General features: G+C 45.2%; 1 protein-coding gene across 1 annotated transcript; it reads left to right on the top strand.

Moving 5' to 3' along the window:
* Positions 1-188: 188 nt before the first annotated feature.
* Positions 189-27,721, top strand: skila (SKI-like proto-oncogene a). Its single transcript, XM_011616213.2, has 8 exons — positions 189-326; positions 2,372-3,675; positions 18,156-18,251; positions 18,825-18,913; positions 20,259-20,401; positions 21,935-22,308; positions 22,820-23,050; positions 23,815-27,721. The coding sequence occupies exons 2-8, from the start codon at positions 2,554-2,556 to the stop codon at positions 24,073-24,075; spliced, it is 2,316 nt and encodes a 771-aa protein (XP_011614515.1). The 5' UTR covers positions 189-326; positions 2,372-2,553; the 3' UTR covers positions 24,076-27,721.
* The last annotated feature ends 190 nt before the right edge of the window (positions 27,722-27,911 follow it).

Below are 27,911 nucleotides of genomic sequence, written 5' to 3' on the forward strand. Positions count from 1 at the left end.
ATAAAAAAAACCCACACAGCAGTCGCATTTCCCCTCTCCCTCCTCGCAGCTACAGCGTCTGTGAAATCAAACAAATCTTCCCCAGATGGTGCGAGACGGACAGACAGACAGGCAGACAGACGGGCAGACGGGCGTGCAGACAGACGCGAGACACCCCCGCATAGTTTCCGTCAGGCGGGTGACGTCTCCGCCTCCCCGCCCGTGCGCGCTGTGACGTTGCCGCTCTGTAGTGGAACCTCTCGCTGCGTGTTGTTGACGGTCCGCCAGGCTTTTCCAGTACCGAGGAGACCACTGCCGTGTGAGGACTCCCCGTACACGCCGGACAGGTAAGCTGCCCCCCCCCCACCCGGTTCACAAAAAAGCCTGTAAAATCGACCCGGTTCGTGTCGTGTGTAGGTTGAGTGGGTTTGCGAAGAACAGCGAGTTTTGTATGATTTCGGGGATTATTCCGACGGAGGAAGGGGGGCGCGAAGCTAACCGGGTTTAGCCTGCTTCGTCGCTCTCCGTCTGGGGTTAGCCTGGTCTAATGTTAGCGCTATCGCCGCTGCTGGATAGCCGGCGTTGCTGCGTCCTCTGCGGGGCTGGGTTGCGCGATGCCGGGGTCGGTGTAACGGTCCGCCTGCCGTGACAGCAAAAATCGGCGAACGACGTGTCTGTCCATATCGGTGGCGTCGGAGCGAATTTCGCTGGGTTAACCAGTCTGTGTCCCTCGAGTGCGGCATTAGCCTGTCCTACTACCCGATGCGCTGCTTTAACGGGTCGAATTGTCCACCACATCGGGGCCAGCGGGGTCTAAATGGGTACGGCTTTTAAAAATCCCCTCTCGGCGGCTGTTTAACGCCTTCTTTTTGGTTCGGGGTGCGCACTTAGTTGTATATACAGTGTAAACAGGTCAGTCGGCGTTTAATTAATGTTCCGCGCTGTTTGGTCGCCTCGGAAGCCGCGCGTTGCGCCTCCGCGTCGCGTTACGCTCCCGTACGAGCCGTATCTCAGCAGACTGTAGACAGTGAATGTCATTATCGGCGCAGTCTGCATACCAGTGCCGCCGTGGCGAGCCAGCAGAGAAGGTGAGGCACAGTTTGCAGACAGAATAGGAGGAGGGGAGAGAAGGAGCAGCTTTTTTACGCGGTGTCCTTGCAGCCACGGAAGGATACAACACTTGACGTTGCATTAAAAAGGAATTAATCGCTGCAGTGTTGCTTCCAGAAATGCAACTGCATCGATTTTACGATGCAGTGCTTTTTATGATAAATGTTTTAATTTTACGCAATTAGTCGATCAGGGTCTGATTGAAGGGGCAAAGCCTCCTTGCAGAGGCTGTCTCGCCGCACGCCCTCCTTTTTCTTTTCTTTCTACTTGTCGCTAATTTGATTTCTCCGGGCTCGCTTCGCCGATATTTGGTGTTAACGCACACGCTAACGTCAACCAACCCGCATCCGAGGAAAGCTGGAGGCTTGCGCCGCTGCAGCATGTCAGTGTGAAGAGGCTAAAAAAAAAAAAGAAGCCCGATCGGATGCTGAAATTTGCAGAAGCATGCAAATCCACTCACCGCAGACAAGCACATTTAGTCTATAGGTAGAAATAAACACAAGCGCATGTTGGTGTTTATGTTGCATTTTTATGCTCGGTTACTCAGAATCTGCCCTTGTTGGTGTCCTGCTGCAGCAGCAGCCATGATTATCCGTTACAAATCACATGTTAAATCATGAATGGGTGTTAATTCATGTTTTTGTACCTTCGCGTTGGTAATATAGTATTTAAAGCCGAGAGTCTGGAGTGGAAACACCCCTTTCCACATTGCTGAATGTCATGCTGTGAATGGACTGAGGGGAGGGGGCCGACTGCTGTTAAGGCTTTTATCAATTGTTGACGGGGTCAGTGTGAGGTAAGCAGACCTGGGGGAAGGCCACTTTCATTTGCAAAGTGAATGCGTTTGTCTCAGTCCTGCATTAACAATGTAATGGGAGATGAGTGGCATCGTGGCGAGGGGATTTTTGCCAGGCTTGTTATGTCTGGTCAACTGGTTTCGCTTGTTGAAATTCTCACTCTGTGTTATTTCAAAACCTTTAGTGAAAACCAATGCAAATTTCCCCTGGGCTTCAGTTCCAATTGCTTGTGTGAAGTATGTTAATGGCCATTTGGTTTAGTAGTCCATGCAACCAGCCAGTGGCCTCTTTGGCCCCCAACAGGGACAGCAGCCATAAAGCATTTAAAGTCCTAATTGATAGTTCATGCTCCAAACACATGTTCTGTGAGATAGCGTTCCGTTTGTTTATTTCCCTCTACAGATTAGCTACAATAAACTTGCAATTACTGTTGTTGTACTTAATAGTTTTAAAAACACTTTATTCTCTTTCTCTTTCTTTCCCAGTTCTTGTTTTTTTTTACTCAGGAGGTGGATCAGAATTTAGAAAACTTTACTCACCATCATGAACGTGTCTAACTACCAGAAGATTTTTATCATTTGAAAAGACTTGAGGACAAAAGAGACCGGGAGGAATAATAAAAGCAAACACTCAGCAGACTGAAACAACTAAAACCCAGTGCTTAGACATGGCCAGCACCCAGACCAGTTTGAAAACCCCTTTCAAAGACTTGACCTCGTTCAAGGGTAACATGAAAAGGCTGTACAGAGAGCGCCTGGAAGACGCCCCGATCAAGAAGCGTGTCATTGCGGAGATCAACCTGAAGCGTCGGGGCTTGGATTCCTCCCCCAAAACTCCAAAAGTGAAGAGAGAGCAGGTCGAGGATCTATGCCACAGCTCTGACATGGACTTGGTGGGTCGGACTGAGCTGGATATATTGGGGGCCGGTAAAGCTCTAGATTTAAGCCCGGGGCTCAAACACACGCTGGCCCAGTTCACCCTCAGCAGTCAGAGCTCCCTCGGGGGCCCGGCCGCCTTCTCTGCCCGCACAGGTCACGAGCACTCTCAGGCCGGAATGCCTCCCCTGCCCTCCCCTCCTGTCCTGGGTGGGGGTCCTCTGCTGGTTCCCAGTGACAGCTCCACTGAACTCACCCACTCGCTGCTGGAAGGGGAGTCCATCTCTTGCTTTGTTGTCGGGGGAGAGAAGCGGCTTTGCCTCCCACAGGTGCTCAACTCCGTGCTCCGCGACTTCTCGCTGCAACAGATCAACACCGTGTGCGATGAGTTGTACGTCTATTGTTCACGCTGCAACGCCGAACAGCTGCACATCCTCAAGGTGCTCGGTATTCTGCCGTTCAATGCACCTTCCTGCGGCCTCATTACGCTCACCGACGCACAGCGATTGTGCAATGCCCTCCTGCGTCCCGGGGCTGCTTTGCCTGCAGACCCCAGTTGTAAGCTCTCAAAGCAGGGCCTGCTAAAGGAGAGTGAAGCCAGCTTCCAGGTGGAGCACCAGTGTCTGGGGAAGTGCCAGGGCCTCTTCGTGCCCCAGTTCTACACCCAGCCCGAAGCCCCTTGCATCCAATGTGTTGAGTGCCAGTTGCTCTTTTCGCCGCAGAAGTTTGTCATGCATTCTCACAAGTCACCTGATAAGAGGACCTGCCACTGGGGCTTTGACTCGGCCAAATGGCCTTGCTACCTCCAGCTCGCCAGGAAGTACCAAGGCACACCCGAGGAGAAAAAGCTCAAACAGCTCCTGGATGAGGTCAAAGAGAAATTCCACTACAAGCTTAAGAGGTCACTAGAAAGAGTAAGTGAACGTCTCAATTATAACTTTGTTGTTTCTGAGGTAAAAGGTTTTTTTTCCCCAGAATTCTGGGAAATAATCCAGACAGTACTTTATTATTGTTTTACTTTATTTGTTTGTGGTCTTCATCATGGGTCAGTCCGACATTTTGGCATTTTCTTGATCTAGCGGAGATTAAGTATGACAGAGTGGCCAGGTGGTGGTAGGTTCTGATCAGATGTGTTCAAGTCAGCTGGCCACAGCTGAAAGGGAAGTGCATCATTTGTCTCGCCAGGTCACCCGGAGGTCATTGGGAATATCACAGAACAAAAGGTCAATATAAGGATCCCAAGAAAACCTTATTGACTGCATGAATTGAAACTGTGTCAGCAGTTAAAAGACAATTTATTGAAATAATTTTACACTTTGTCTGAGTTTACCGACATATCTCAAGGGATTTGAACAAATTGCGTTTGACCCCGTGGCCTTCAGACAAAACTAAAAGCGAAGCGCTTTATTGCATTTGTAGTATTTATCAATGGAAGACAGAATGTGGCTGAGTCTTCCAATTTATTTTTGCCAATCCGTGTTATAATTGTTGTGTAGAAAATCGTGTCAATGCATCAGCCACAAGGGGAACATAGTCTATTGAAAAGTCAGCATTCAGTAGAGGGAAAAGCTCTAGATTGTTTTCCTGCCAATGACTGGTTTATGTCTCATGACCTCCCTCTGACCACAACCGGCTGGTCTTTTTGCATTGTTTAGTGGGCAAATGTGGGGTTGTACTTTTGTTTGGTATGTTTTTTTTCGTGTCGTGACCATCGTGATCGTGATTCCACCTTAAACCAACCAACCAACCAACCAGCCAAACAAAAGGGGGCCGATAAAATGCTTGCTGGCAGGCTTTGTTTTAGATTCCCATGCAACCGGAGCAGGTTAAATGTGTTCAAATGCTGTACTTTCTGATAGATCACAGTTGCATTTTTTTATACTCTGTCTGGAGTCCTGACCACATTTCTGCCTTGCCTCTCCCTGTCTTTTCCTCCTACTCTTCCTCTGCCTTGCTATAAAGTACGCCTCGTATAAAACACAGACACTCTTTAAACAGTGTAGACATTTTAATGCCGCAGAAATGAGCGCAGTGTGAGATGTAGACGAAAGTTGGCAAACTGCACCTGCAGCTATTACACGCATGGAAAAAGACATACTGCTCAAGGTGGATGATGCGTTCTGCATTATTTTCCTCCCTCTGTGGCTGTAGGTGTGAAACATCCCCGACACCAACCTCTGTTTGTGAAGTGAGCTGCTAACCAGAGGCTAGTATGACACATCCTGGTCTCTTCTCTGTCTCACACATCAGGCATTTTGGAGCCTCTGTCTTGTTGCGTTTTCAGGTGTTGCCTTCTCTAAAGGGTGATTTCTCAACCCTTTTAAAAATCGTGACGGTATAAATTATTGTAACCCTTTTCGAATATGAGGCATTTTGAAGGTTTAATCTGATATAAACTAGTGCCAGTTTGAGGAACGCATGTTTGGGTGGAGAGCAAAAAAAAGGGGAACAAATGGCCGTATTCTTGGAAAGTTGGTGCTAGCGTCTGTGGGAACCAGTTGATTTTGGAGTCTGAAAAAGGATGTTATTCTGTTCTCCCATTAGCGGATTTCAGGGTGTGTGAAAGGTCAGTGGTCAGAGAACAAGGCAACCTGGCAGTGTTCTGCCCCACTGGGGACATAGGAGTTGGCTTCCTTGTCAAGTGTGTGCATGTACGTGTGTGTGTTGTGTAATGAAAGTGTGTGACCGAATAGGAAGTACGGCAGACGGACGTATCTCTCACCCAGAACATCCTCCCGACTCTGTGTCCAGCTGCCTCCACTGCACTGACTGTGTGACTCATACTTTCCGAATCCCAGTGGATGTCGGTGGAAGACCGGCCAGGCAGCCCAGAGTCAACACACGCTTCTCAGAAAGATGGCTTATTATGTTCTGTAGGGCCAACCCCGAGCAAAGACCCTTTTCCCCCACCAAGCTCTTATTTACACATAGTGTCAATGTGAACATTCAATTTGGAATTTTAGGTCCACTAAAAAAAAAGAGAGATACAAACACCGGGCCCTGTGGAGTTTTTTTTCTCCCTTACCAGTGGCTACTAGACCCGTGTCCCATTATGGCCATTTGATTTAAGAAGGTTCAGTTAAAAAATCCAGGAGTGGCTTCTTATAAATGCCGCTTTGTGCTCCGAGGCACGGCTGCACCCCCCACCAATCCCCACGGTGTAAAGAGTTTGTCAGACAGCTGCCACAAACAGAACCTTTAAATCTCTAGACTTTCCAAATAACTTTTAGTTGACTTTTGTTTGACTTCAGGGCTGCAATGAATACCTACTTTCCACTGAGACAAGATGGTATCTCATCTTGCCGGCAATAATTTCCCCTTTCGACAAGTCAGGAAGTAGCGCATCGAAAGTTCATTTGAAAGGGCTTTAAAATAGTCGCGCTGCATGTTTACATAACACACAATCGGCCGTATTCAACAAATGACCGGTGTTTTCCCAAATCAAGGGGAGGCAAGCATAGTGAAACATGGATTTCTTCTCAATGTTCCTCGGTTCTGTCTGTTCTGCTGGCCGAGAGTCAGACTGAAAGAACAGCTTTTTTTTCTGTCTGTCTGCTGGCTGTGCTGACACAGTGGCTGCGGCACAGACGCCAGACAGCTGCATCTCTCTGGCTTCCTCTATTTGCTATTTGGAAACCAGTGACTTCATTACCGCAGACCAGTGCAGCTGCACTCCCTGGCTTTCTCCTGTGCTGTCTGTTCTGTCCCTCCGTCTGCACGTCAATGATCGTCCTCGGCTGTATCTAATTAAAATTTGGCAGGCGCTCTTAATCATCCACAGTATTGTCTCTCTTGTTTCTTCCTCCCTCCATCTCCCCTTATCTCAAAGTCCATCTTTAAACCACATCCACATCTATCTTCACTTTCGACCTTCACTACACGTGCAGTAATCTATCAGCGCCAATCATTAGATGGTAACAAACTAAGCAGCCAGATGACTCCATTAGACGATCGTTACATAAGCAATAAGAACATCTGTGAAGTGAACGAGACAAATGTGGTAAGCCGACAGGTGATACAGACGCCACTTATGTGGAAACAGGGCAAAAGCAAGCCAGGAAAAAACAACCCTGAATGACTAGTTAACAGCAGGCCACATCTGGTGTTGCACAAGTTCCTGTCTATGTTCAGACTTGGTCTCTAAACGAAAAACAAAAAAACGCTGATTAACCAGGGTGCTCAATCACAGAATCACTTTTTAAAGAATGCAGTCAACGTGAGTTTATCCCAGCCGTCTACACCTGGCCTGACCTTGTCATGCAAACATGCAACAGCTTAACTTGGGATTGTGCCGATTACGAGTCAAGCTGTGCTTTTTCAGGCAGCCTGGATTGCTCTATTTTACTTTTGTGCCGATCTTCATGATAAGGTTTTCAGGAACAGATTACACTTAGTAAAACACACAAGGTGGCCACCACAGCACTTCCTGCCGTGGCCAACAGCGATACAACTGCACTGCAAATCGCACTAAAGAAACGCTGTCCTTCCCTTGTGTCTAATCCAAAGTGCTGTTGTGTCTTGTCTTTTGCTGCTGTGTTTGCACTTCTGGGCCACTGTAGTTTTTAACCAAGCTTTTGAAAAGATGTGTGGACAATGTGCCGCTTTATTTGGGAGGTGCGATGGCGCACCGGTGGAGGCAGGAAACAAGTATCATCAAGTAGGAGTTTGCTCTGCTCTTGTTGCAGTTGATAAATTTTGATTGCCTTTAAAAAAAACATCAAATATCTTCACAGCAAATAGGTTGTTAAGGAGCTCAGCTTTGTATTGAGTTAAAAACAGCCCTCCCAAGGTTTTGAAGGGAACCACAAATCCTGTCTGGAACAACCCTATTGGTCAACCAATCACATGCTGTCCAACTTTCATTTCCCCAGCAAAGAGTCTGTCCTTTGCCTTTCAGCTGACCATCATGCAGCCACACGTACTTGTGTGTCTGTGCCTAAGCCAGTGCTCTTTAAAGACCAGTAATCTCCTTATATTGAACTCTTAACTGTTTCTGTGAATGCTGCTGTGAGTGATCTCAAGTTTGTCATGTAGATAGTTTGGAGCAGGAGCGCCTGTGCTGCCTGTGCACAACAAGCAGTGTTTGCTTCATGTTGTAAAGAACTAAATGGGGCCCCACAAGGTAGGAGGGGCTCAGGCGAGGGGCCTCTGGTATGTCACCATCGGGTCAGTGCCAGTATCGCATCTCCATAATAGCAGTGAAACGCAGTGGGAAAAATGCCAATCATTACTTGTCAGATATTTTCTTTAATAGATTGGAAGCAGTTTCAGAGCCAATGCGAATTTCCTACACTTTTTTTATATTTTTGCCGGCTCAAAGACAATTCTGTGTACGTGCAATTTCAACAAACATCCATTGGTTGACACTTTCCATCTAGACAGCCTGTTATTTTTAGGTCTTCCTGGCTTGTGCTCCTTCCCCTTGTTACACCCAGAAGAATACGATTTAAAAAACCAATATGTTATGAGGATTCATGACTGCAGTTGAGCTGCTGCCACATCTGTCAGCAGCCTGCCATAGACTAAACATTCTGGGTAAACTCCTCTCAGCCAAGTGGCCTGTAGGCTTTAGAACTGTTTGTTACGTCTCAGGTACAGTAGGGCAGAAGGAATCAAAGTGAGGGAAATGTAAGGGGTGGCTGATTGTTCAGATAAGAATTCTCATCGGATTAGAAGAAATCTGACTCGCTGGCTTGTTTTTTATTAGGCTGGAATAATAGTTAGGTCTTATTGGTGGTATTAATTAATCAATTTGTTGAGTAGAAGATTAACCGCCGACTGTCTGGTCTCCCTGGGAGACGGTCAGATGAGCAAGTTGTACGCATCTTTTTGGGGGGCAGGGAGTCAGAGACAAGGGATGCATACTGTAAAAAGGCTGTGGGAGTCAGCCAGCCTGGATCTCCTCTGTGCAAGCTGGGAGAATGTGTTTGCATTTGAAAGACTATACTTCCATACTGCCTCCCCAGTGGGAACAGTGATTAATGCAGATGTAAATGGTGAGATCTGGAGGCAGCGCTTTCCATAATGGCACATGATACACAGCAGACACGCATGACACATCTGTGGGGGACAACAGATCTCATCACTCAGACTTTGAATCTTGCTGTGCTTTTTGAGTCATATATTCTATTTTTGACAATGATTTTGAGGATTAGACCAGGTAGCTTTCAGGGGCTGCTTAGGTGAACACACTACACAGTCAGTAGTGCCTGGGTAATTAGGTTGTAGCCATTATATAAGGAAATAGCTACTTTTTATATACATTTTCCTTTCCATGCAGCTAATAAACATTCCATTCAAACACATGTCCAAGCGACATGGTGAATAGCTGGATGTAAATATATATCATGAGTCCTCTGGGCTGCTGCATGGAGTTACAGAAACTATTAAGACCAACTGCCACATTAATAAACGATGTGCTTTGCAAATAGAGAAAGAAAACTATGCCCGATGACGACAGGAAACATTTTTATAGTGCACATTGTGATTTTTCATTTCCATCTTAAGGGTTTGCGATGTCTGCAGAGTTGTTCACTTTTTAAAATGTCATTCTCGATTGTTGAGTACCTCTGATTGATTTGCCCTTCAGCCCACACATCTAATATTCTCCCATAAATACCTGCGGTCTAAAGTTTTAATTGCCAGCCTTACATTCGTGTTGCTCAAGACAAGGATGTAGAGTTGACAGAGTGATAGTAAAACAAATGACCTTTGTCAATATATCTTTTCACCAAGAGTCTTTTACCCCAATGTGTGCTCTGTCTCACAGATATTCCCACCTGCAGCGATGCGCCCCATGGGAATTAACAACCACGCGCTCCTCTTTGCCTCATATGTCTCATGGGTCCCCGCTCATCAACATTCTGTAAATAGAAGACTGTTTCCCTCTCTGGGGACCCAACTGTCCCTCTGCACCTCTTTACAGTGCAAACTAGTACGAGGATGATCCTTGAGGTCATTGACCTCCTGACGCAAGTTTTCAGAAAACTCATACTATATGTTTTTTGTTCAAGCACACATCAGTTCTAAATTGTTTATTATAGAGCACGGGCAGTGACTTCACTTCGATCTTACATGCAAGCTTAGAGTCAACGAGCAACTGAGTTCTGCATCTGCCGGGCCTGTGGCACTAATTTTTATTCTTCACATGTCTGGCTCTTCGTGGTCTAAATAATGCACGTGATAAAAGTCTTGATCTGTGAACTTTGCCTTGTGGTCGAAGAGCCTGCAACACTTGGATCAGTTCCTGTGACAAATAGCCCCGGATATGCCAGACATTTTCTTCGTCACCACTACTAAAATTCACAGGATGAGACACATCCTGATTTCACTTGAAGCCCTGCTGTATGTGTGGACAACTGACTCACAACAAGCAAAAGAATCCAGCCTCTTTTTTGAAAAAAGGAAAACCCAAATGTCACATTGCCCTTGTTTTGTCAGAGGTGAGTGAGAGAAAGCCGGGCTCTGAGCTGACAATCACATGTTCACTGTCCTCGAACAAAGGTTCGAAATACTGTTCAGATGACACAGCCTGTGATTAGAGGAAGTCAAAGGGTCAAGCCAAGCCAGAAACGGAGCCAGACACACGAAACCTAACCACCGTCAGCCACTTCCTCTCATTATCACCACGCCAACCTCTTCGTGCAGCGTGAGTCACAGCACTTCACGAGGGTTGCTCTCTGGTCGACTCTCATCTGCGTCACCGTGGAGCCAGGACCGAGATTTATCACCGTCCCGGTCTTGCACAGTCTGTTTGATCCGCACCCAGGTGTGTTCAGTTAGAGGTCTGACTCAACCATATTGATATTTGCCAAATCCAGCCACACTTCTTATGGGTGGATGTAAAGCTGTGACTGTTTTAATAATAGTCTGGCGAGCGAGTGTGTGCACTTGCGGTTCACCTGTGGTAAAAATTTGTTTATTACTATTAGCTACAGGTCTGGCACGATGAGATAGCAACAACTTCTACACATCTGTAGTAGTGTATTGGTCAATTTTTACTCGACAAATAGATAAAGCTCAAGAATTGTGAAGTCTGCAAGCCATAATGATAACAGAGGGAATGCTGATCATGCAGTCTAAACCAGAGTTGTGACAGAGAGAATGAAAAATAAGAGTAGCTGATGGATTTGCGTCACAGGGTTTGTGTATGCGAAGAAGTGACAGGCGAGCCTGCAGGCCCTGGACAGCAAAGCCAAGCTGCCCGTGCAGATTCGTGCAGTAGAGGCTTCAAACAAGCTCCTGCATGTAATATGGATGAGACCGGAGCTCCCTGTAGAACAGTCAGAGGACCCTGGCCCTGTTTAGAAGTAACACTTTCTCTTTTCGTCAAGTCAGTGATAGATTTGACCCTGCAGGGCATTTTGACCAGGCATATTCTTATTTAAATCTTCTTCACCTCTGGCCTTGTTATGAACATTGACAACCTAACTAAGTGTTGGTATTTACAGCAGTACTACACCACAGCATTACAACCTGCTTTGCTGATAAAGAAGTTAACTCTGATCGATGCATATTCACGCCAGAAAAGACCAGTTTTAGTCAGGGGCAACTTCCAACTAAATGGATTCTCTGTTAAGATGAAAATAAAGAAGAATAAGGGCATTATTTGCGTGATATAAAGAGCTTACGTTAAGTTTCATTTTGAGCCATTAAACAGATGAATCATTGCAAAAAAATGGGGTTGGGCAGTGTCTCCATTTTGTGATATTTCTTTGTCGTTATAGCAGTGCATTTCTGGCTTGCTGACAGCCTCTCTCGACTTTCATTCTGCTTAGCAACGCTCGTCCTCTCTGCTGCAGCTCTCTCACTTCCTCTCTGTCTCCAAGCCCTCTGAGTCGTTTTATCCCTTCAAATAGTGAGCTGAGTTCCCTTATATAGAAAGCCAAGCAGCTGTATGAGTTGTATGGTACATTTATTGATGGGGCGGTCGCCTGGCTTTCTCAGTGTAATTGAACATTTGAACCGCTAACCCACCTCCAAAGGACAACTGAAGGCTGAGAAACCTGCTCGCGAGAATGTTGCCTTTGTTTTTGGTGCTGTTTAAGCAAACTCGAGGCCCAGATGAAGCTCATATGATGAATGCAGTCATCCACAGAGAAGGCTAAAGCTCCCTGGCCTCATTCTCAGGGTGTCCTCCAGGGAGGCTGCAGTGAGTCTACTTACATCTTTGTGTATGTTGATGTATAATATTATAGATATAGTAGTGAACCTCATCTTATTGTTGTATGTCAGAGCAGTTTGATTTATGTTTTACGTCTATGGTGGGTGTGTGTGTGTGTCATGGCTTGCTTGATGCACAAAGGTGAACTCTGACAGCTTTGGTAATTAATGCTCCTGGGGGCACTTGGTGTGGAATGTGAGGCACATACATACAATATGTGCTGAACTGCTCTGCTTGAGTCACAAATCTGCTCACGTGTGTATAATTAGTATGTTCTTCTGTGGATTGATGATTTCTAAATGTGTTACCTCGGTCATACATGTGCATGCCTATATTAACACCGCTGCTCTACAACGCATCATTTAAGCCCTAACATGCCTGTCTAATATAGACGTTTGCATTTAAATCTGTATTTTTTAGCGTGTTGCATTATTCTTATTGCTTATTTGGTGATTTAAGTTCTGTGTTTGCAGTTAGTGTTAATGATTAAATATCCAAGTTGTCATTGATTAGTTTTACAAACCAGTAAATCAGTGCACACTTAACGTCACCGTTAAGGTATATTTTAGACAATTATTGACTAATACTATAATATTGGCCAATAATGAGCTCGGGGAGCTGTGTGGAAATCGTGTGACTGGGACAATGGGATGGAATCATTTTCACTTGAATGCTAAAACAATTAGCTTATATATGGATCTATAAACTGTGGTCATTATCAGTCGTGCTCATTCGCCTTGTTTTGAATGTCGTCTCCATGGGATATATTTACTCAGTGGGTGAATATATGCTGTCTGCCTGTTTAATACATCCTGTCTAGTCTGTTTTCCCAGACACTTTGTCCATTCATGAGGTAACATTACAGCCATCCCCATGTTCTACTGTGAGTACAGACTCAAAGCTGCCACCTGGGATTTGGCTGTGAAACATGAGGAACAGTAAAGGAGGAGAGGATGGATGGCAGAAGATAAATAGAAAAATTGATCAAGGGAGCCTAAAGAGACATTGTTTTATGATCATTTTTTAATGATTGAGAAGTGGTGCAGCTGCTTTCCAAATTTATCTCCCGATAACGACGGAAGAGGAGGCACTAGACTTTACTTTATGGGGGAGCAGATTGGTCTTCCAGCTATTTTCCCGGCTGGCTTTCATTGGCTCTGGCTGTCAAGGCTGTCATGTGTGGATTGTAAAATGGCTGACTGTTGCAGGAGGAATGGGGATGGAGTTCAACTCACGGGCTGGGAGGGAGCATACTGTGTGTGTTTGACGTGGAACCCTGTCTAGACAGAGTGCCCATGTGATCCAAATATGTGCCTGAGGCTAGAAGCCAAAGCAGTTCGGGAATAAACCTGTTCTTGTCTTTGTGGGGTGTGTGTCTGTCTGTGTGTGTGAATGTGGCATGACTAGTCTGGCTGATGCTTATCATTGTACTGCTTGTCTGGCTCTGTTCTTTCTCTGTGTTTGAAAAGTGGGAGGAACAGGTGTGTGTGTGTGTGTGCGTGTGGGTGTCTGGGGGAGGGCACAGTCTGCCTGTTTGTCTCTACATCTGTCATGTCTGTCTCTCTGTCTGTCCCCTGTTTATCTAAATCTTCCGTCTAACTGTCCACCTGTTACCTATCTCTTCTGTTCCCTGCTCCTTTTATAGCCGCTTATCTATTTTCGAAGGCCTAAGTTAAAGAAAAACAGAGTTAACAACCTTTTTCAGCCTTCACCTGGAGCACTGTACTTATGATTCCTATTTAAACAGTAAGTGAGGGGCCAGGCACTCTGAGTAAATGTAAGAAAAACCCATAGCTATTAGATATATCAGCCTTTTTAACATACATGACTTCATCAAAAATTCAATAACAAGTTATAGCTTTACTGTGTATGCTCTTAAGACATGGATCACATGAAAATGAAATATATATTTCATTTTACAAAAATTAGAAAAAAATCAAAAAACAGAAACTTAAGCCTAAGGCTCGTAGCACAATTATATACATATTTTGATATACTTTAGCACCACAAGTGAGGTAGGTCACTCACAGTAGCACCAGCTTTGGTCCAATCCACTTGTCATTGTGCATCTTAATTGGAGTTACCAGAGAAACCATAGTGTTCTCCGGCGGAATGGTGAAAGGCCTTTGAATGAGCTGTCATTTGTCATTATTATAACTACATAAACGATGCACCATACACAGGCTGACATTTGCTAACAGAAAAAAATTGTGCAAAGCAGCTTGCCGTGTTGCTGCTTTTTGTTCAGCGCACATTAGCCCAGAACAACATTTTTCTGTCCAGTAGTTGCACAGTGACTTCTCTAAAACTCTCATCTCATTTCACAGTGCTCAGTTAATTAGAGACCGTCTACCAAACAAAATGTGCATTCCTTTAAAATCGTCTACTTTTTCCAGTGGGGCTCTTATTGATTTGGCTCCTGAAGCAAAGTGGCACTCCCAGTCCGTGGATAAATGGTTTATTGGATTAAGAGCTCCATATAAAGGCCTTTAGTGTTTGAGTGTATTCGAGAAGGGGCAGGTAGGACCACCACAGTACGGACCTCCAGTAAAAGTGCCTTAAAATTTATTCCCAACAACTTGTGCGTTCGAACATTGTCGGAAAATGTTGAGGGAAAGTGTGAATTCAGTTAAAATGTTTTTCTAACATGTGTTCAGGCAGGCATGAGGCTTCAGTGTCATGTTGCATGACCAGGAAGTTTAGATCTACCCAGCGGTTGGCTTTCTGCCACAGTCTAGAACAGGATGTGGTTAAGAAACAGACAGGGTGTGACTGACTGCCACACTGAGCGTATGTGTGTTCCTGAAGCAAAAAAGGCACCCAAATAAAGGCTGTTCACTTCCACCTCAGAGAAGAAAAAGGAGAATGAGCCACAATACTTCATCCTCTAGTCCACCCCCTGCAAAATGCCCGGCTCATGAATGGCTGAGGGGGAGGTAGATGCATGGCACTGCCTGTGTTTTATGTGAATCCTCCCCCTTCCATTCGTGTTCAGCCAGCCTGATGGGGATTGTTTTGGTTTTCGTACGTGACCGCCGATGCCCGAGTTTCAGCAGATGTGAAAACAATCGCTCCCTGAGCCGAAGGGATTTTAAATAAATTTTAATGATACAAAAAATGCATAAACATATGCCCACTGCTCTGGAGTAAAGGTCAAACTCCCCTTGCGTACTGTTTCTTGGGTCCTAGATAAGATTTGCCATTAGGCTTTTAGCTCGTTGTCGCCTACCTCCGTTAATTTTTATGGACATAAAATGTTCTAAAAATTTCACCCAATTCACCTGCTAGCTACTCATTTATCTATCCATACCATCAAGAACATTTGTCTATTTTTCAAAGCTCACCGCAAGCTAAAGTTGCATTGTGGTTTCAAAGAGGTAAATGTCCCACTTACGACACTTCAGGAAACATTCTTCAGTTTTGAATTTTTCACTGTGTCTGTTTGCTTCATAAGAAATGCATTACTATGGTTTGTAAGTGTGTTAGTGGGAGGAGGAGACATGTATGTGATTTATTATGAATGTATGGACACTGCATGTTTATTTATAGATAATAGCTGTGTGTATGTGGGATTTCTTTTTTTTTTCTCCACGTGCGTGTCTGTGTGCGCACATAAAAACAGTCATCCGGAGTGTCCATGTGACTGGAGTGGAGCGATGGGTGGGGGGGGTTGTTTGACCTCAGACTTGTTTGTGCTCTGTGCTCTGTGTGGCGGCTCGGTGGACCATGCGTCTGCCTTCAGCTCAGATGGACATAAATGCAACGAGTAGGACCCGGATTCTTACTCCGACCTGTGAAGTACATGCAGAAATTGGCCATAGCATTTAAGAAGCTTGAAATATAGCAGCTAGCTTTCATTTTAAACGACCCATCTATTGGAAGCTGGACATATTTAGTGCACATCAGCTTATAATTTAGGATAACAGATGGAGTTCATGGCAAAAACAGACAGCTGCCGCTGAGAGCATTTACTCCTCTATATGCCAGTGACGGGTGCACACACTAATAGACAAACACACTTTCTGCTCCTAATGCGTCTGCTGTAGCACTGTCACGTGTGCTAATGGTCTGGGGACTGAAGGGCTGCTCTGAAAATGGGTCAATGTAAAAGTTTTCGTCACTCTTTCTGCAGTGGAGTGTGTTTAGAGCGGCATGTTTCGTCCTGTTGTGTGGTGGTGAGTCGGTGTGTGTGTGTAGCAGAAGGCACACTGCTGGTGATTAGGAACAACAGGGCAGAGTTCAGCACAGCGAGTGCGTGGAATGCTAATCCACATTGTCGTAAGGCGAGCTTCAGCCTGACAAAGGGCTGGTGACATGGGGGTAGATGCTGGTGGTGGTAGGGGGCTGTGTTTGTGTGTCAGAAGGCACCCTGATAAAAATGTGGTCCTTGTAACTGTAGATAAGGGCTGAGGAGAATCGCGGCATCACTGTTTTTGCAGGCCAGGAAAACAGGACCCAACTTTGCAAATGTTTGCACTTGAACACGTTCATCAAGGAAGAGAGACCACAGAGCAGCTAGTATAATAAGCATGGGGGGTTGTTTCTGTGGGTGAGTGAGAGCGAGTGGGTGGTGGATGGTGAGCTATCAACTGTCAGGTAAGCAGGAATTACAGAAAAAGCCTTGGGCATCCATTAATAGTACACACACATGTGATCTATATGTGTTGCGTACAAATACACAACCCAACACATTTCACAGAGGTCACGGATTAAAAACCCCGTGATGAGCTGACAACAATCTTTATTTTGGCCGTAGGAAGGGGGTAAATTTTGGAAAACACACCTGCAGACAAAGTTGGGACTGATCATGCCGCCATATCTCATCTTCCCACATCATTTAACTTTCCCACCATGCCTTCCCCATCCCATCATCACACTCGCTCTCCCTTCCTCCCTCCTCTCTCCCTTCCTCCTCCCTCTCTACGATCCTCCCTCATCTCTCCCTTCCTCTCTCCTCTCTTCCACCCTCCCTCCTCTAGTGCTGCAATGCTGTCTTCTGGAGAGAGAGAGAGAGAGAGAGAGAGAGAAAAAATAGAAAAACTCACCAACCACAAGCGCTCATAAACGGACGAGCCCCCCTCTGTATATACACAGACACACCTGGCAACGCATATGGCTCCAGCCTATTACATTTGCATAAACATGCTCATTCATCCATGCCCTTGTAAATACGGGACTACCCCGGCATTCAGTAAATAAATTGAACTCATAAACCGACAGGATTCAGGACCGCTGCTATTCCTTTATCATATAATATCACCTGAGGTGAAGATGGGAACCAGAGAAAATGTCATTTAAAGCTACAACATAAGCAGGAGTATAAACGTTAACCTACCAGTAGCTTGCTGTCATGGTAATTTGGTTGCTTTGTTCTGCGGCTGTTTAGCTCTTGTAATTACAGCATCTCCCAGCCAGGGCAGTGTCAGACTGATGAGAGGCTGTCTGTTTATTTTCTCTTACTCCGTCTGTGCTTACATGATGCGGATGAATGTTGGTGGATGGCTCTTGAGCGATACAATTATTGAAGGGTTTTTTTCAACCCCCATCGCTTCGGCTTCCCCCTCTGTTGCCACACTCGAATCTTCAATCATTCTGTCCCACACTGTCATCTACCAAGCAGGTTATATCGCAAGGGTGGAAAGTCCTGTTCTGCTACCCTGGTGTTTGTCGTGCGTGTGTCCCTACAGGCAGCCTGTGTATGGAGTCTGGGCTGTCTGCTGCAGATAAGCATCAACTCCATCAGCTTGTAGCCTCTTATCGAGCTTGGCCTGGATTTTGCTAAAAAAAAAAAAGAAAGAAGGACACGTACCCAGTCACACAACTAGGCAGTGCCAGCAGTATTTACTGAACACAGATTTCTCAGAGGGCAGGGAGCTGACACGGTGAATCATAAACTTTCAACAGGAAGTACGTATTTAGGTTGAGGAAAAAAGGCCCGCTGCGACCGAGCCGCGTGCGTATGAATGAATAAATCAGACACGCAATTGCGCATAATGATGGGTCACATACCCACTCCCGGTGTGGCTTTTCCTGTGTTTTATTCATAGACACCTCAGTCTCTGCTCTTCACTGGTCGCTCAGTTAAGTTACAGCCCCATCAAGAAATGCCATCTGAATCAAGAAACCAAGTGGAATCAGCTGCATTCTCATTAATCCCAGGAACTGTCAGACCGGTCTACGTGTTCTCTCGTTCTCTTGTTCATTTTTGTTTTTTTGTTTGTTTTTTTACAGAAGGTAGTGGAGGAGGAGGAAAGCCAGGTGAAAAAGTCCTCGGCGGAACTCTTCTCCCCCGGCAGCAAGCAAAGCGAACCCGATCCTGTGAGAAAGGTCAGTCGATGGTTCCCAACCTTCCGTCCCTTCTATATATCACAGCCTATAGCTCTTGCGTCCTACCATGTCTTCTCCCTCCTCCCCCCCCGCGACACAAAGGTCAGCTCTCAGGGTCACCGTGCGCACGCTGACTGACAGATACACCCCCTGTTCACCCATTCATAGCAGCACGCTTCTCCTCTCTGACCTGTCAGAAAATACACCCATACGGCAGTTGAATGGCTTTCCTGTTCACCTCCCCCACTACTGCACACACATACACACTCGCACACACCCAGAGCTGATACCTGATGATCCCTTGTTCACATGTATGCATGCATATATTACCTTTATTAGATTATGACTCTGTAGTAGCAGGTGCAGAACAGCACATTCTATACTCTTCCTGCTGTGTGTGTGGGCGTGGGTGTGCATGCAGCTAACTGCCATTGTCATACATCATTTCCAGAATCATTTAGTTAGTATAAGTTTGCTGATTCAGAATTGGAGCAACATCGTAGCTAAAACACAAAAGCAGAAATGCTTTTTGTATATTCATCTGTGTATGTGTGTGTGTTCTGTTATTTGCAGGTAAAAGCACCTCCACCCTCTCTGGTGTTTAACCGTCTTTTCTCTGACATTAAGGAGGAGCCAGGACACCCCACCCTGGTTCATCCCAGGTACTACATCTAGTTACCCATTACTGTCCATAAAAACTGGATATACTTAGATTGTAACAATACCTGTCTTCATTAATGTTTTAGGTGTGATTCTTTGTTTTGAAATAAGCCACATGTAATATGTTGTATGAGAAGCTAATACAAAAAATGTGGATATGATTGGAATTGAGTTAATCAGTTTAATTAATCTGTCTGTCTGTTGTCTTTGAAAAAAGAAAAAGGACAACTTGTTCCAAAATTTTCTTTGTAGATAATTACAGTTGACTCACTGTTATCTTCACAAGCGTGCAGTTTCACTTTGACTGCAGTTTCTTTCTCAGTCATTGCTAATTGAGGTCCTTCGTTTAGTCCTTCTACAGTGACTCACCCCCCCCAATCATTCCTCTGTCAACATATGATAGTGCGGTTTTGGATTTTGCCCCCCCCTGCAGCTCCCACAGTAATCTGACCCAGATTAAAAGGATTTAGAGGGTTTTGTGAGTCGATGCCGTGATATCGTACGTGTGGTCGCAGATCAGCTTGGCACAACTATTGCACTGCACGTTCCAAATAACACCGACCTAACATGGCGTAGGGCAAAAATGATTTTTGTCCCATTTGTGGGATTGTATACTGGTGAATGTACTTCCGTTATTCAACCACTCTCCCTTGACATTGCATGTGAGTGAGCTTCGTGTTCTCAGGCAGACACTGAAAGAAACGAAGGCTCAGTCGGTGGTTCTCTAGTTTGTCCAAACAGAACCCGCTGAGCTCTTGCTTAACCTAGTTCGCAGCTCCAGCTCTGTCTGGAGGGGACTGCTGGTGGGGGAGGGGTTCAGAGCTACTCTCCTCTTCTCCATCTCTCTCTGTCTATTTCCATTTCTCTGAATGCCATCCCTCCTTTCTATGTTGCCAGGAATAGAGAGATAGTGTTGGCTCAGTGACTTCACTGCATCTCCAGCCCCCCCCCCATATCCTTCTCAGTTGTAGCCACTACCTGGACATGTGCGATAAGGTGCAGGGCTGTTTAGGCAGAGAGCCTATAAACGCATCGTAAGATATATCCAGCTGTTTCACCGTGTCGACTCAAGCCGTCTTCAGATGGCGCTATTAATTAACTTTGTGATTCTGATTCAGATTATTGGTGAAGGTCTAAAAGGCAGGCATAATTACAACATGGAGGGTTCATGTTCTGATCTTCAGTACAAAAACAAATGCAGCGTTGTGACAACAAAGCAAGAATACAGTTAATTTACGCTTGATAATTAAGTGAAAAGAAGTTAAAATCTTTCTCAAGGTTATGGTAATCTTATGCACGTTCTCTGTGTTTGAATGCCTTCTGTTTTCATCTGTGTTTCCATCCCAGTTACTACCTGTACACATACGATAAGATGGTGGCTCCCAACGTGTCCCTGAGGAGGGAGCCGGAGATGAGCCCCGAGATGTTTGGAGCGCTGCTCAAACACCACTACGGCAACAGAATGCTTTGCCACGACGAGCTGCCGATGGGTTAGTGATGACACGTGCATTACACACACGCATTGACCCAGCGCAAGCGCGTTCATGTCCTGTAAGTGCATGTTAAACGATTAAAAATGTTTGGATATTAGAAACTTAATAGCAGATAAAGTGTTGTTATGGCGCAGTGAATACAGTAAAATGAATTTAGCATCATTTAAGGGCATAACTCTATTTTGGTGTGGCTTGTTCTTAGAAATGACCAATATTGCTTCCAGAATGTACTCCAGAGAGAAAAGGTAGACACAGGCCTGGTATACACAACATACTTTAAGGCAGCATGTGCCATTTACATACACAACATAAGTGGAAGCGAGGCTGCACCCGAGGAGAGGACACCATAAAGATCCGCCACGCTGGAAGCACTAACAGTCCACGTGCAGGCTCACATAAAAAGTGTAACATTGCAGCCTTCAGCCATGCACATAATCATGCATTGACCTTCGCATAAAGACTCTAGAGGCACCTTACTATTGATGAACAAGGGAGGTCTTAATGGCAGTGACCTTGTCTCTGCACGCTGTGTTTTTTCTGTGTGCAAGTGTATATATTAAGCTTGCTTTAGTAGTATGTGTGTCTGTGTGGAGAGACAGGAGGGGGGAGGGGGAGGATAGGAGGAATGGTTTTCGTCTGCCATCATTACGGCACGTCTGACTGCCAGGCTGTCTCTCATGTCTCCCAGGCATGCTCCTCTTTTTTTCCCCCCCTCTGTCCAATCTGTCTCTCATCATTCTATCCTCCCTCTCTTTTTCCTGGCAGTTGTCTCTACATCCTCTCCATGTTCAGGCTCCTTCTGCACTTCCTTTTTTATCCATCCATTCATCTGTCTGTTTCTTTCTTGTTTCTAACTCTCCACGCCTGCTGTTACATTTTCCTTCCCATTTCTCCTCTTTTCCTTTGGAAATTAAATGCCCCACTCCTCCAGTCATTTCTTTATAGCCCCTAATATCTGTTTCCGTGCACAACCACGCAAATCTCTTCAGTTATTCTCCTATATGTCGATTTGCACGTGCGGCAGCTCTATATAACTGTTCTTTCGTGCCAGATGTGCTGCCTACTCCTGAGCATGTGTAACAATCCATCATTATTATGTTCCCTGCCCCCCCACTACTTATAATTCTTTTCTACTCTGTATCTTCAAAAAAAAACCCCAACTGTCTTGTATAGTCTATAAATATCTTCTTCTCTGTATGTGAAAGTTCACTACAGCCTGTTAGTCCCTTTTCCATGCTGAATGAGGTTTTAAAAAGTGATGTGTTTCCACTAAGGTTCTGTTTTACATTATATTCCTTTTGCAGACGTGATTTTTGTCTTTAGGTCTTTGTTACCGCGCTGCATCTGCGCTTGTGTCTGTGTTGAAAAAGCAATGTGTGCACGAATGAGGTTCCGTGAGGGTGTTACCAAGTGTGGGTAGCAGTGTAAACCGGCTTGGCTTGCACTTCCTTTCATTCTACCACCTCCTCTTTCTCTCTTTTTCTAAAAAAATGCAATTTCATCTCTATTCTCCTCTTCCTCCCTTCTTAGATCTCCACGCATCGCCTCCTGTCTCCACTGGTGCCGAAGAGGCCAAATCCCAACGTGCCGATGCTGCCTTGGCCACCGAGCGGGAATGCCAAACCCAGGCAGTTTCCATGGAGACAAGGAGCCCAAGCTCCAAGAAAACCACCCACAACCCCGCCTACACTCCTACTCCTCCTCCACCACCTCCTCCCGCGCTGTTGTCACCGGTAGCGGAAGTTGCAGCTAAGGACACAGACATAGCCACGAGCAGCTCTGCAGTAGTGGTGGGGGGGCTGGAGGACGACAAGGACAGAATTGTTGTGGAGATCATGCAGATGTACAGTAGGCAGCAAGAGAAGCTCAACTCCACCCTGCACAAACAGCTGCAGCTGGAAATGGTGAGTCAGAAGGATCAGGCTAAACTGGGAGACTATGTTCAGCTATTTAGTGTCCTTGACATGTAGAGGATATTCTCAGTTTGTGTCCACCGTCTCTGCTACCTATAAAAAAGCCTATTTGGGTGATTTGGTTTGTAGTTAAAATCATGGCAAAGTGTCATAAACGCAGTGTATAAACCTACCATACAACACACACTATGCCCTTGCTTTTAGGTCTGCTGACCCCCTGTTACATTTCTCTTCCCCAGACCATATTGGAACATGCTGACGTAATAGAATCTGTGCAAATTGCACTTTGAATGCACCCGATTTACAGTTGATACAGTTCTATTTTTATGCTAATCTCATCCAATACCATTTGTCACATATGCGCTTTTACATCAAAACCTGTTCAAACGGTGTTTGCAGAAACCCAAAAAAATAGGTGGCTGGAATGTCTTTAACACGCGGGAGTCGGTCAAGTGTCACATTATTGTTTCTATGTCTCTTGACTTTGTGGCTTTGTCTCCAGGAGCTGGAGGCGTTGCGCGGGGGTGAGGCAGCAAGGTTACGGGAGCTGAGCGCCGAGCAACGCGAGCTGCGCTGCGAACTGGAAGCCGTGCACAGCGAGCAGAGTCGGCAGCTCAGCCAGGCCCGCCAGGAGCAGCTGGATCTGGAGACCCGTCTAGAGCAGCTCCGACAACAGGCCTGTGCCTGCGAGCCAGGGGCGCAGCGCCAGCAAGAGGCCCGCTATGCTGAGCAGGTACACATGAAAGTTGCATTGCTTTCAACTGCTAATGCAATCTACAGTGCGCTCATTGGGTTGCATTATTCGAGCAAATCTAGTGGGGAAACTGTTGTTTTAACCTCTCAGATATTTGCATGGTATAAGCGCACTTCAGAGCCACTGGTTCGCATCTTTGGCTGGCCCTGGGCTGCACTGGGCTCCTATTTGTTATTGAAGCTGCAGTTCCTCCTGGCCTCCTCCCCGTGGCAACAAAGTCTCAGTGCGTGCCAGCTAGCAAAGGGGGTGTGCATTATTAGATCAATGCTGGTGTAAAAGAGACACTGTGTAAAGCACTTTATAGAAAGGATTGAAGATTGCATTTAAAAGCAGTCTATATGTAGGCTTTATTTATAATTTCTTGTTTAAGTGTGAAAAAGCAATAAGTGCTGAGCATCTACTGCATCTGACGTCTCCCCAATCTGGCTTTGCCTGCAGTTATGAGATGATCTTAACATAGACTAGTATGATAGCATTTAAAAGAAATACATTTCTGTTCTGTTTATCTGTCTTGTGTACCGAGCCTGTTTTCCGTCCTTGTTTTATTGTCCTTTCGTAAAGCTGAGATCGACTCAGATGAAAAGATATCAAAAATCGAAATGGACGTCTTTGCTTCATTTTCACAGAATCTTAATACATTTACCACAAGATTCTACATGGGACACTATGTTAGCCGTCTGATGTAATTTGCTGTAGGCACAAGAGGAAACTCACGTTTATCTGTTTACTGTGCACCCTCCCAGTTGTCAGAGCTGCGTCAGAGGCTAGAACAGGCAGAGGCGGATCGACAGGAGCTGCAGGAGGAGCTGCGCAAGGAGCGGGAGGCGAGGGAAAATCTGGAGCGCACAATCGGCCAACTCAAGCAGCAGATGGCCCAGTCTGGCATGGTGGGAGGCAGCCCCTCTCCTCCGCTTACTCCTTCCACGGGCCCCCCTAACGCCCACTCCCCACCCTCCTCCTCCTCTTCCTCTTTCTCAGAGGCCCCAGCGGCTGGCCATAAGTAACTGGAACCCCTTGAACTGCACCTCTAACTGCCCTACCTACCCCTCACTCCTCTCCCAGACACCCACCAACTCCACAGACACAAACCAGTCAGTCTGAAGCAGAAAGGACTTCCCTCCATTTCCTCATGCTGTCTTTAATTGTGCATCTCCTGTTGTTTTCAGTGCAGGACTGACTTTTGTTTTATAACTTTACAGCATTTAAACGTTTTTAAAAAAAATATACTTATACCTTAATTCGCTCTCCTATCTTCAGATAGTATTTAAATACTTTTGGGCATGTTTTTTTTTATTTAACTTATAATTTTTATTACGTAAGCAGCTTAACAGACAGGGGTTTGGTTACAGGGAGACCAGCTCAACACATTATTATTTTGTAACCTCCTCCCACATAATTGTTGCCTTCCCCCTCCCCAGCCCTCCTGGCTCTCTCTGGATCCTGGAGCTAATAACCTGAACATTTTCATCTTCAGCTAAGACACACAGACTCGTCTGAGCTCATCACGGATGCCACCCCGTGCTCATACCTGACATAGCAACTGGTGCTGGCTGACACAAAAATGGCACCTGGTTGCGCGACCCTTCAGATACCAGCAACGAAAAGACGAAAGGACTTTAAAGAGTTTTCATAAACCTCTTAAATACAGAAAGAAAAGTCTATTTGAAAAATATAAGCAACAAATCTATTTACGGGAGAAAGACCTTTATTGTATAGAAAAGGGAGGTGGTGTGAAAATATGCTAATAGTGATGCTGAGGTAAGAATTTTGAGTGTCATCTGTACTGGACACACACTGATTTCCTCTTCCTGATGCTGGACAGCACCTGGACTCTGCTGCAGTTGCCCAGAGCCTTTTAGCCAGTCTAAAAGTGTCTCCTCTGGTCTCTTCCTTGAGAAATGTCTTTTGGACACGAGTGCTGGTCAAGACGGTGTAGTCTTTCTGTCTGTGTGGACAGTCGCACCGTGTTACCATCATACAGTACTAACAATAGTCATCCCTGCATACCTACGCACACTGGTGGAGGCCAGGAGGTAAGACAGTACCCCCAGCATTCCCAGCAGATGATCAAATTTAATTCTTGGCTTGTTTTTCCTGTTTGGGCCTTTCTTTTTTTTTTAGTTATTTCAGGACATTTTTTTTCAATCTCAGCCCTGTTTGTCAGAGGGCTGTCTAGGAATGTGGGTCGCAGGGAAAAACAGTGGTTTGGACCATGGGCCCGGGCCCCTGCCTCATGTTATTCTGCCTGGCTGAACAAACAGCAGTGGACAGGAAGAGGGGAGCCGAGGATGGAGGGGACCGATCAGGGGCCCGCGACGCTCTTCTCCGTGGCAGGCTGGGTGGCCTAGACGCCGGAGGTACACAGGGAGCCCTTTTTTTGTTTTGTTTTGTGCTGTCAGAATGGGGGCAGCTGTTGGGGTCTGGGGGCCTCTCCACTTTGAGACTGTACAGGACCCCCACATCTCTCAAATCCCTCGCCACTCTCCCACAAAACGGCCGTCAGTCATTCACAAACACTCATCCTTGCGTCTCCAGTGTTGGGGGCCGGCAGCATTTTGTAGATGCCCCTCGAGAGCGTGCAGACGTCCAGCCAGGAAGAGAGGACTTTTATCGTGTTGGTTGCCAGGCAGAAGCCACTAAGGAGCCACTTTATTGCCACTAAGGAGGTCCCTGTAAGCCAGCTTGTGTGTAAATAATTGTTTTAAAAAAAGGGATTGGCGTCAGTGAAACCTGGAGCTTTTTTATGCATCTGCTATTAATGCAAGTTGATAGACATTCCACTGTGCTCCCTCCTGTTCAATGCAGATTTTCTTAAAACGCTTCCCTTTACAAAGTGAAAATAGCTCACAGAGGACAGTCGCAGCTTGTCAATAGTCAGAAAAAGCTGATGCAGCTGCAAGACAGTAAAATGGAACCTGCGCCACAAATGTACACTCTACTATTGTTACACGAAACCTTTATTAAAAAAAATGGAAGAAAATATTTAACATATTAACTAAAGATTTATATTGTCTTTGTAAATACAGTAGTCATTAATATATTAACTGTTCTTATATGAAAAATCTTCAAAAAGTTATATAAATTGGACCAGAAGAAAGACATAGGATGTTTTTGCTTCTTTTTTTTTTGTTTCAAACTAAAAAAGGCTCTTTGCAGATTTTAGAACTTGATTTTGTTGAGCGGACGCGGAGAAGTAAAACCTAGTTTACTGAGAAATGAGAAAACATTTCTTTGTTACACACATTTTCACCCTTTCGTAATGGATTTCTTTTATGGATTTTACACTGACAGACTGACCTGTAATATACTGAGCTTTGCTGAACCCCCCCCCCACCCCCCCGAAATTAAAAAACGAATGGAAAAAAAAATGCATTTTGGAAGAAAAGATCAGCAAATATGACTTTGTTGCATGTTGTACTGCCCATTTTTTGTGTCACCATGCCACTCTTGTAACATGTAAGAGATGGCTCATTGCATGAACACTGGGCATGTGCAAGTTTTATCATGGTTTAGGGTTGAAAATCAGATGTTGAACATCAAACGTAGTTGGAATTGATTTGGAAGTGATGCGCGTGAGCGAGAGTCCCTGTGTGTAGTTTATTGCCTCCCATATTTGACTGAAGCACAGCAGCTTTGAAGAGGGAGAAAATAAAACTTGCTCATGTAGCTCCGGATGTGAATCATGTTTTCTAATTTAATCATACATCCTTGCATCCTCGTAGGGCTTTATTAATGTTGCTCAGAAGATAATCAGTATTAATATTTATTGGGCGAGCTGTAATTAACACTGCAACTAAAATGCTCAATGATTCTGTTGCTCCAATTTCATTTTATTTATTCCCCCTCCCCCCATGTGATTTTTGCATTTTCTACACAAGCAATTTCAGACTGTTCGTGCACAACAGTGAAATGATGTGTAGAGGAAAAGAGGAGCCTCCCTTGTAACATAGACGCTGGGCTTTTCTGGGATTTTGCAGTGTTCTGAAAACTTGTACAGACTTTTTACAGGGGTGAGGCCCAGGCGGTTCAATTGGAGTTAAAGGCGACACCTTTACACATTTGAATACAGGATTTCCACTCACTGCGAACAAAATCCAAGGTGATTTAGGAATCCCATCTGCAGGTGGGATCCTCTGAAAATGGCGTGTAAATTCCAGCCAGTAATTATGCTACGAGACATTGAAAGATCCTGTTTTAAAAAGATGAGCACCGTGTTTTTCATTTTTACACATCTTATTATAGATTAAGAAAAAAAAAGAAATCACAGCTTGGCTAAAGCGAACCCTTTCCCCCAGACGTCGTTCTGGAACGCCAAACACAGTCTATGTGTTTGAACATTGCATACTCTGTTGCCAATACTACGGTGTGATGAGACTTTTGTTCTTGCATGAATTGAGACACTGTTCTCCTACCTCATGTTGTGATATAAAAAGATGTTTTTTTTTATGCAGACGATACTGCATCTTCGTGTATGATTGATATTTACTAGTAAAAGACAAACCTGTAAATGCTTTTAGCTAATACCTCAGCTGTATCTAGTGGGGTTTTTTCCCTGTTTTTTTTGCCCTCCCATGATTTCTGCTCTTGTAAATAAACCCTGTATAGACAATGAACTTGGATCAAATTCAAGTAAAGTTCTGTAGTGTCGAATTCTGTCTTTTTCTTTGTCCTTTGCCTTCTTCCTTTTGTTGTTCACCTTATAGCGTCACTGGTTTGTGTGAGCTTCCGCCACCACAAAGTCGTTTTAGACTGGCGATGTTTTTTGGCCCCTCCGCGCGGCGTAAACGCTACTAGATAAAGGCAATTCATCGAAATCAGTGGGAAAGACATTAAAGCCGCC

Source organism: Takifugu rubripes, chromosome 22 (genome assembly GCF_901000725.2).
Source record: "Takifugu rubripes chromosome 22, fTakRub1.2, whole genome shotgun sequence".
Classification (NCBI taxonomy): Eukaryota; Metazoa; Chordata; class Actinopteri; order Tetraodontiformes; family Tetraodontidae; genus Takifugu; species Takifugu rubripes.

What these genes read in the sequence shown, in the direction of transcription:
- skila (XM_011616213.2), top strand. Translation starts at nt 2,554, where the DNA reads ATGGCCAGCACCCAGACCAGTTTGAAAACCCCTTTCAAAGACTTGACC. An exon ending in AACCCGATCCTGTGAGAAAG is followed by an intron (nt 18,252 to 18,824) that starts GTCAGTCGATGG and finishes TGTTATTTGCAG; the next exon opens with GTAAAAGCACCTCCACCCTC. An exon ending in CCACGACGAGCTGCCGATGG is followed by an intron (nt 20,402 to 21,934) that starts GTTAGTGATGAC and finishes CTCCCTTCTTAG; the next exon opens with ATCTCCACGCATCGCCTCCT.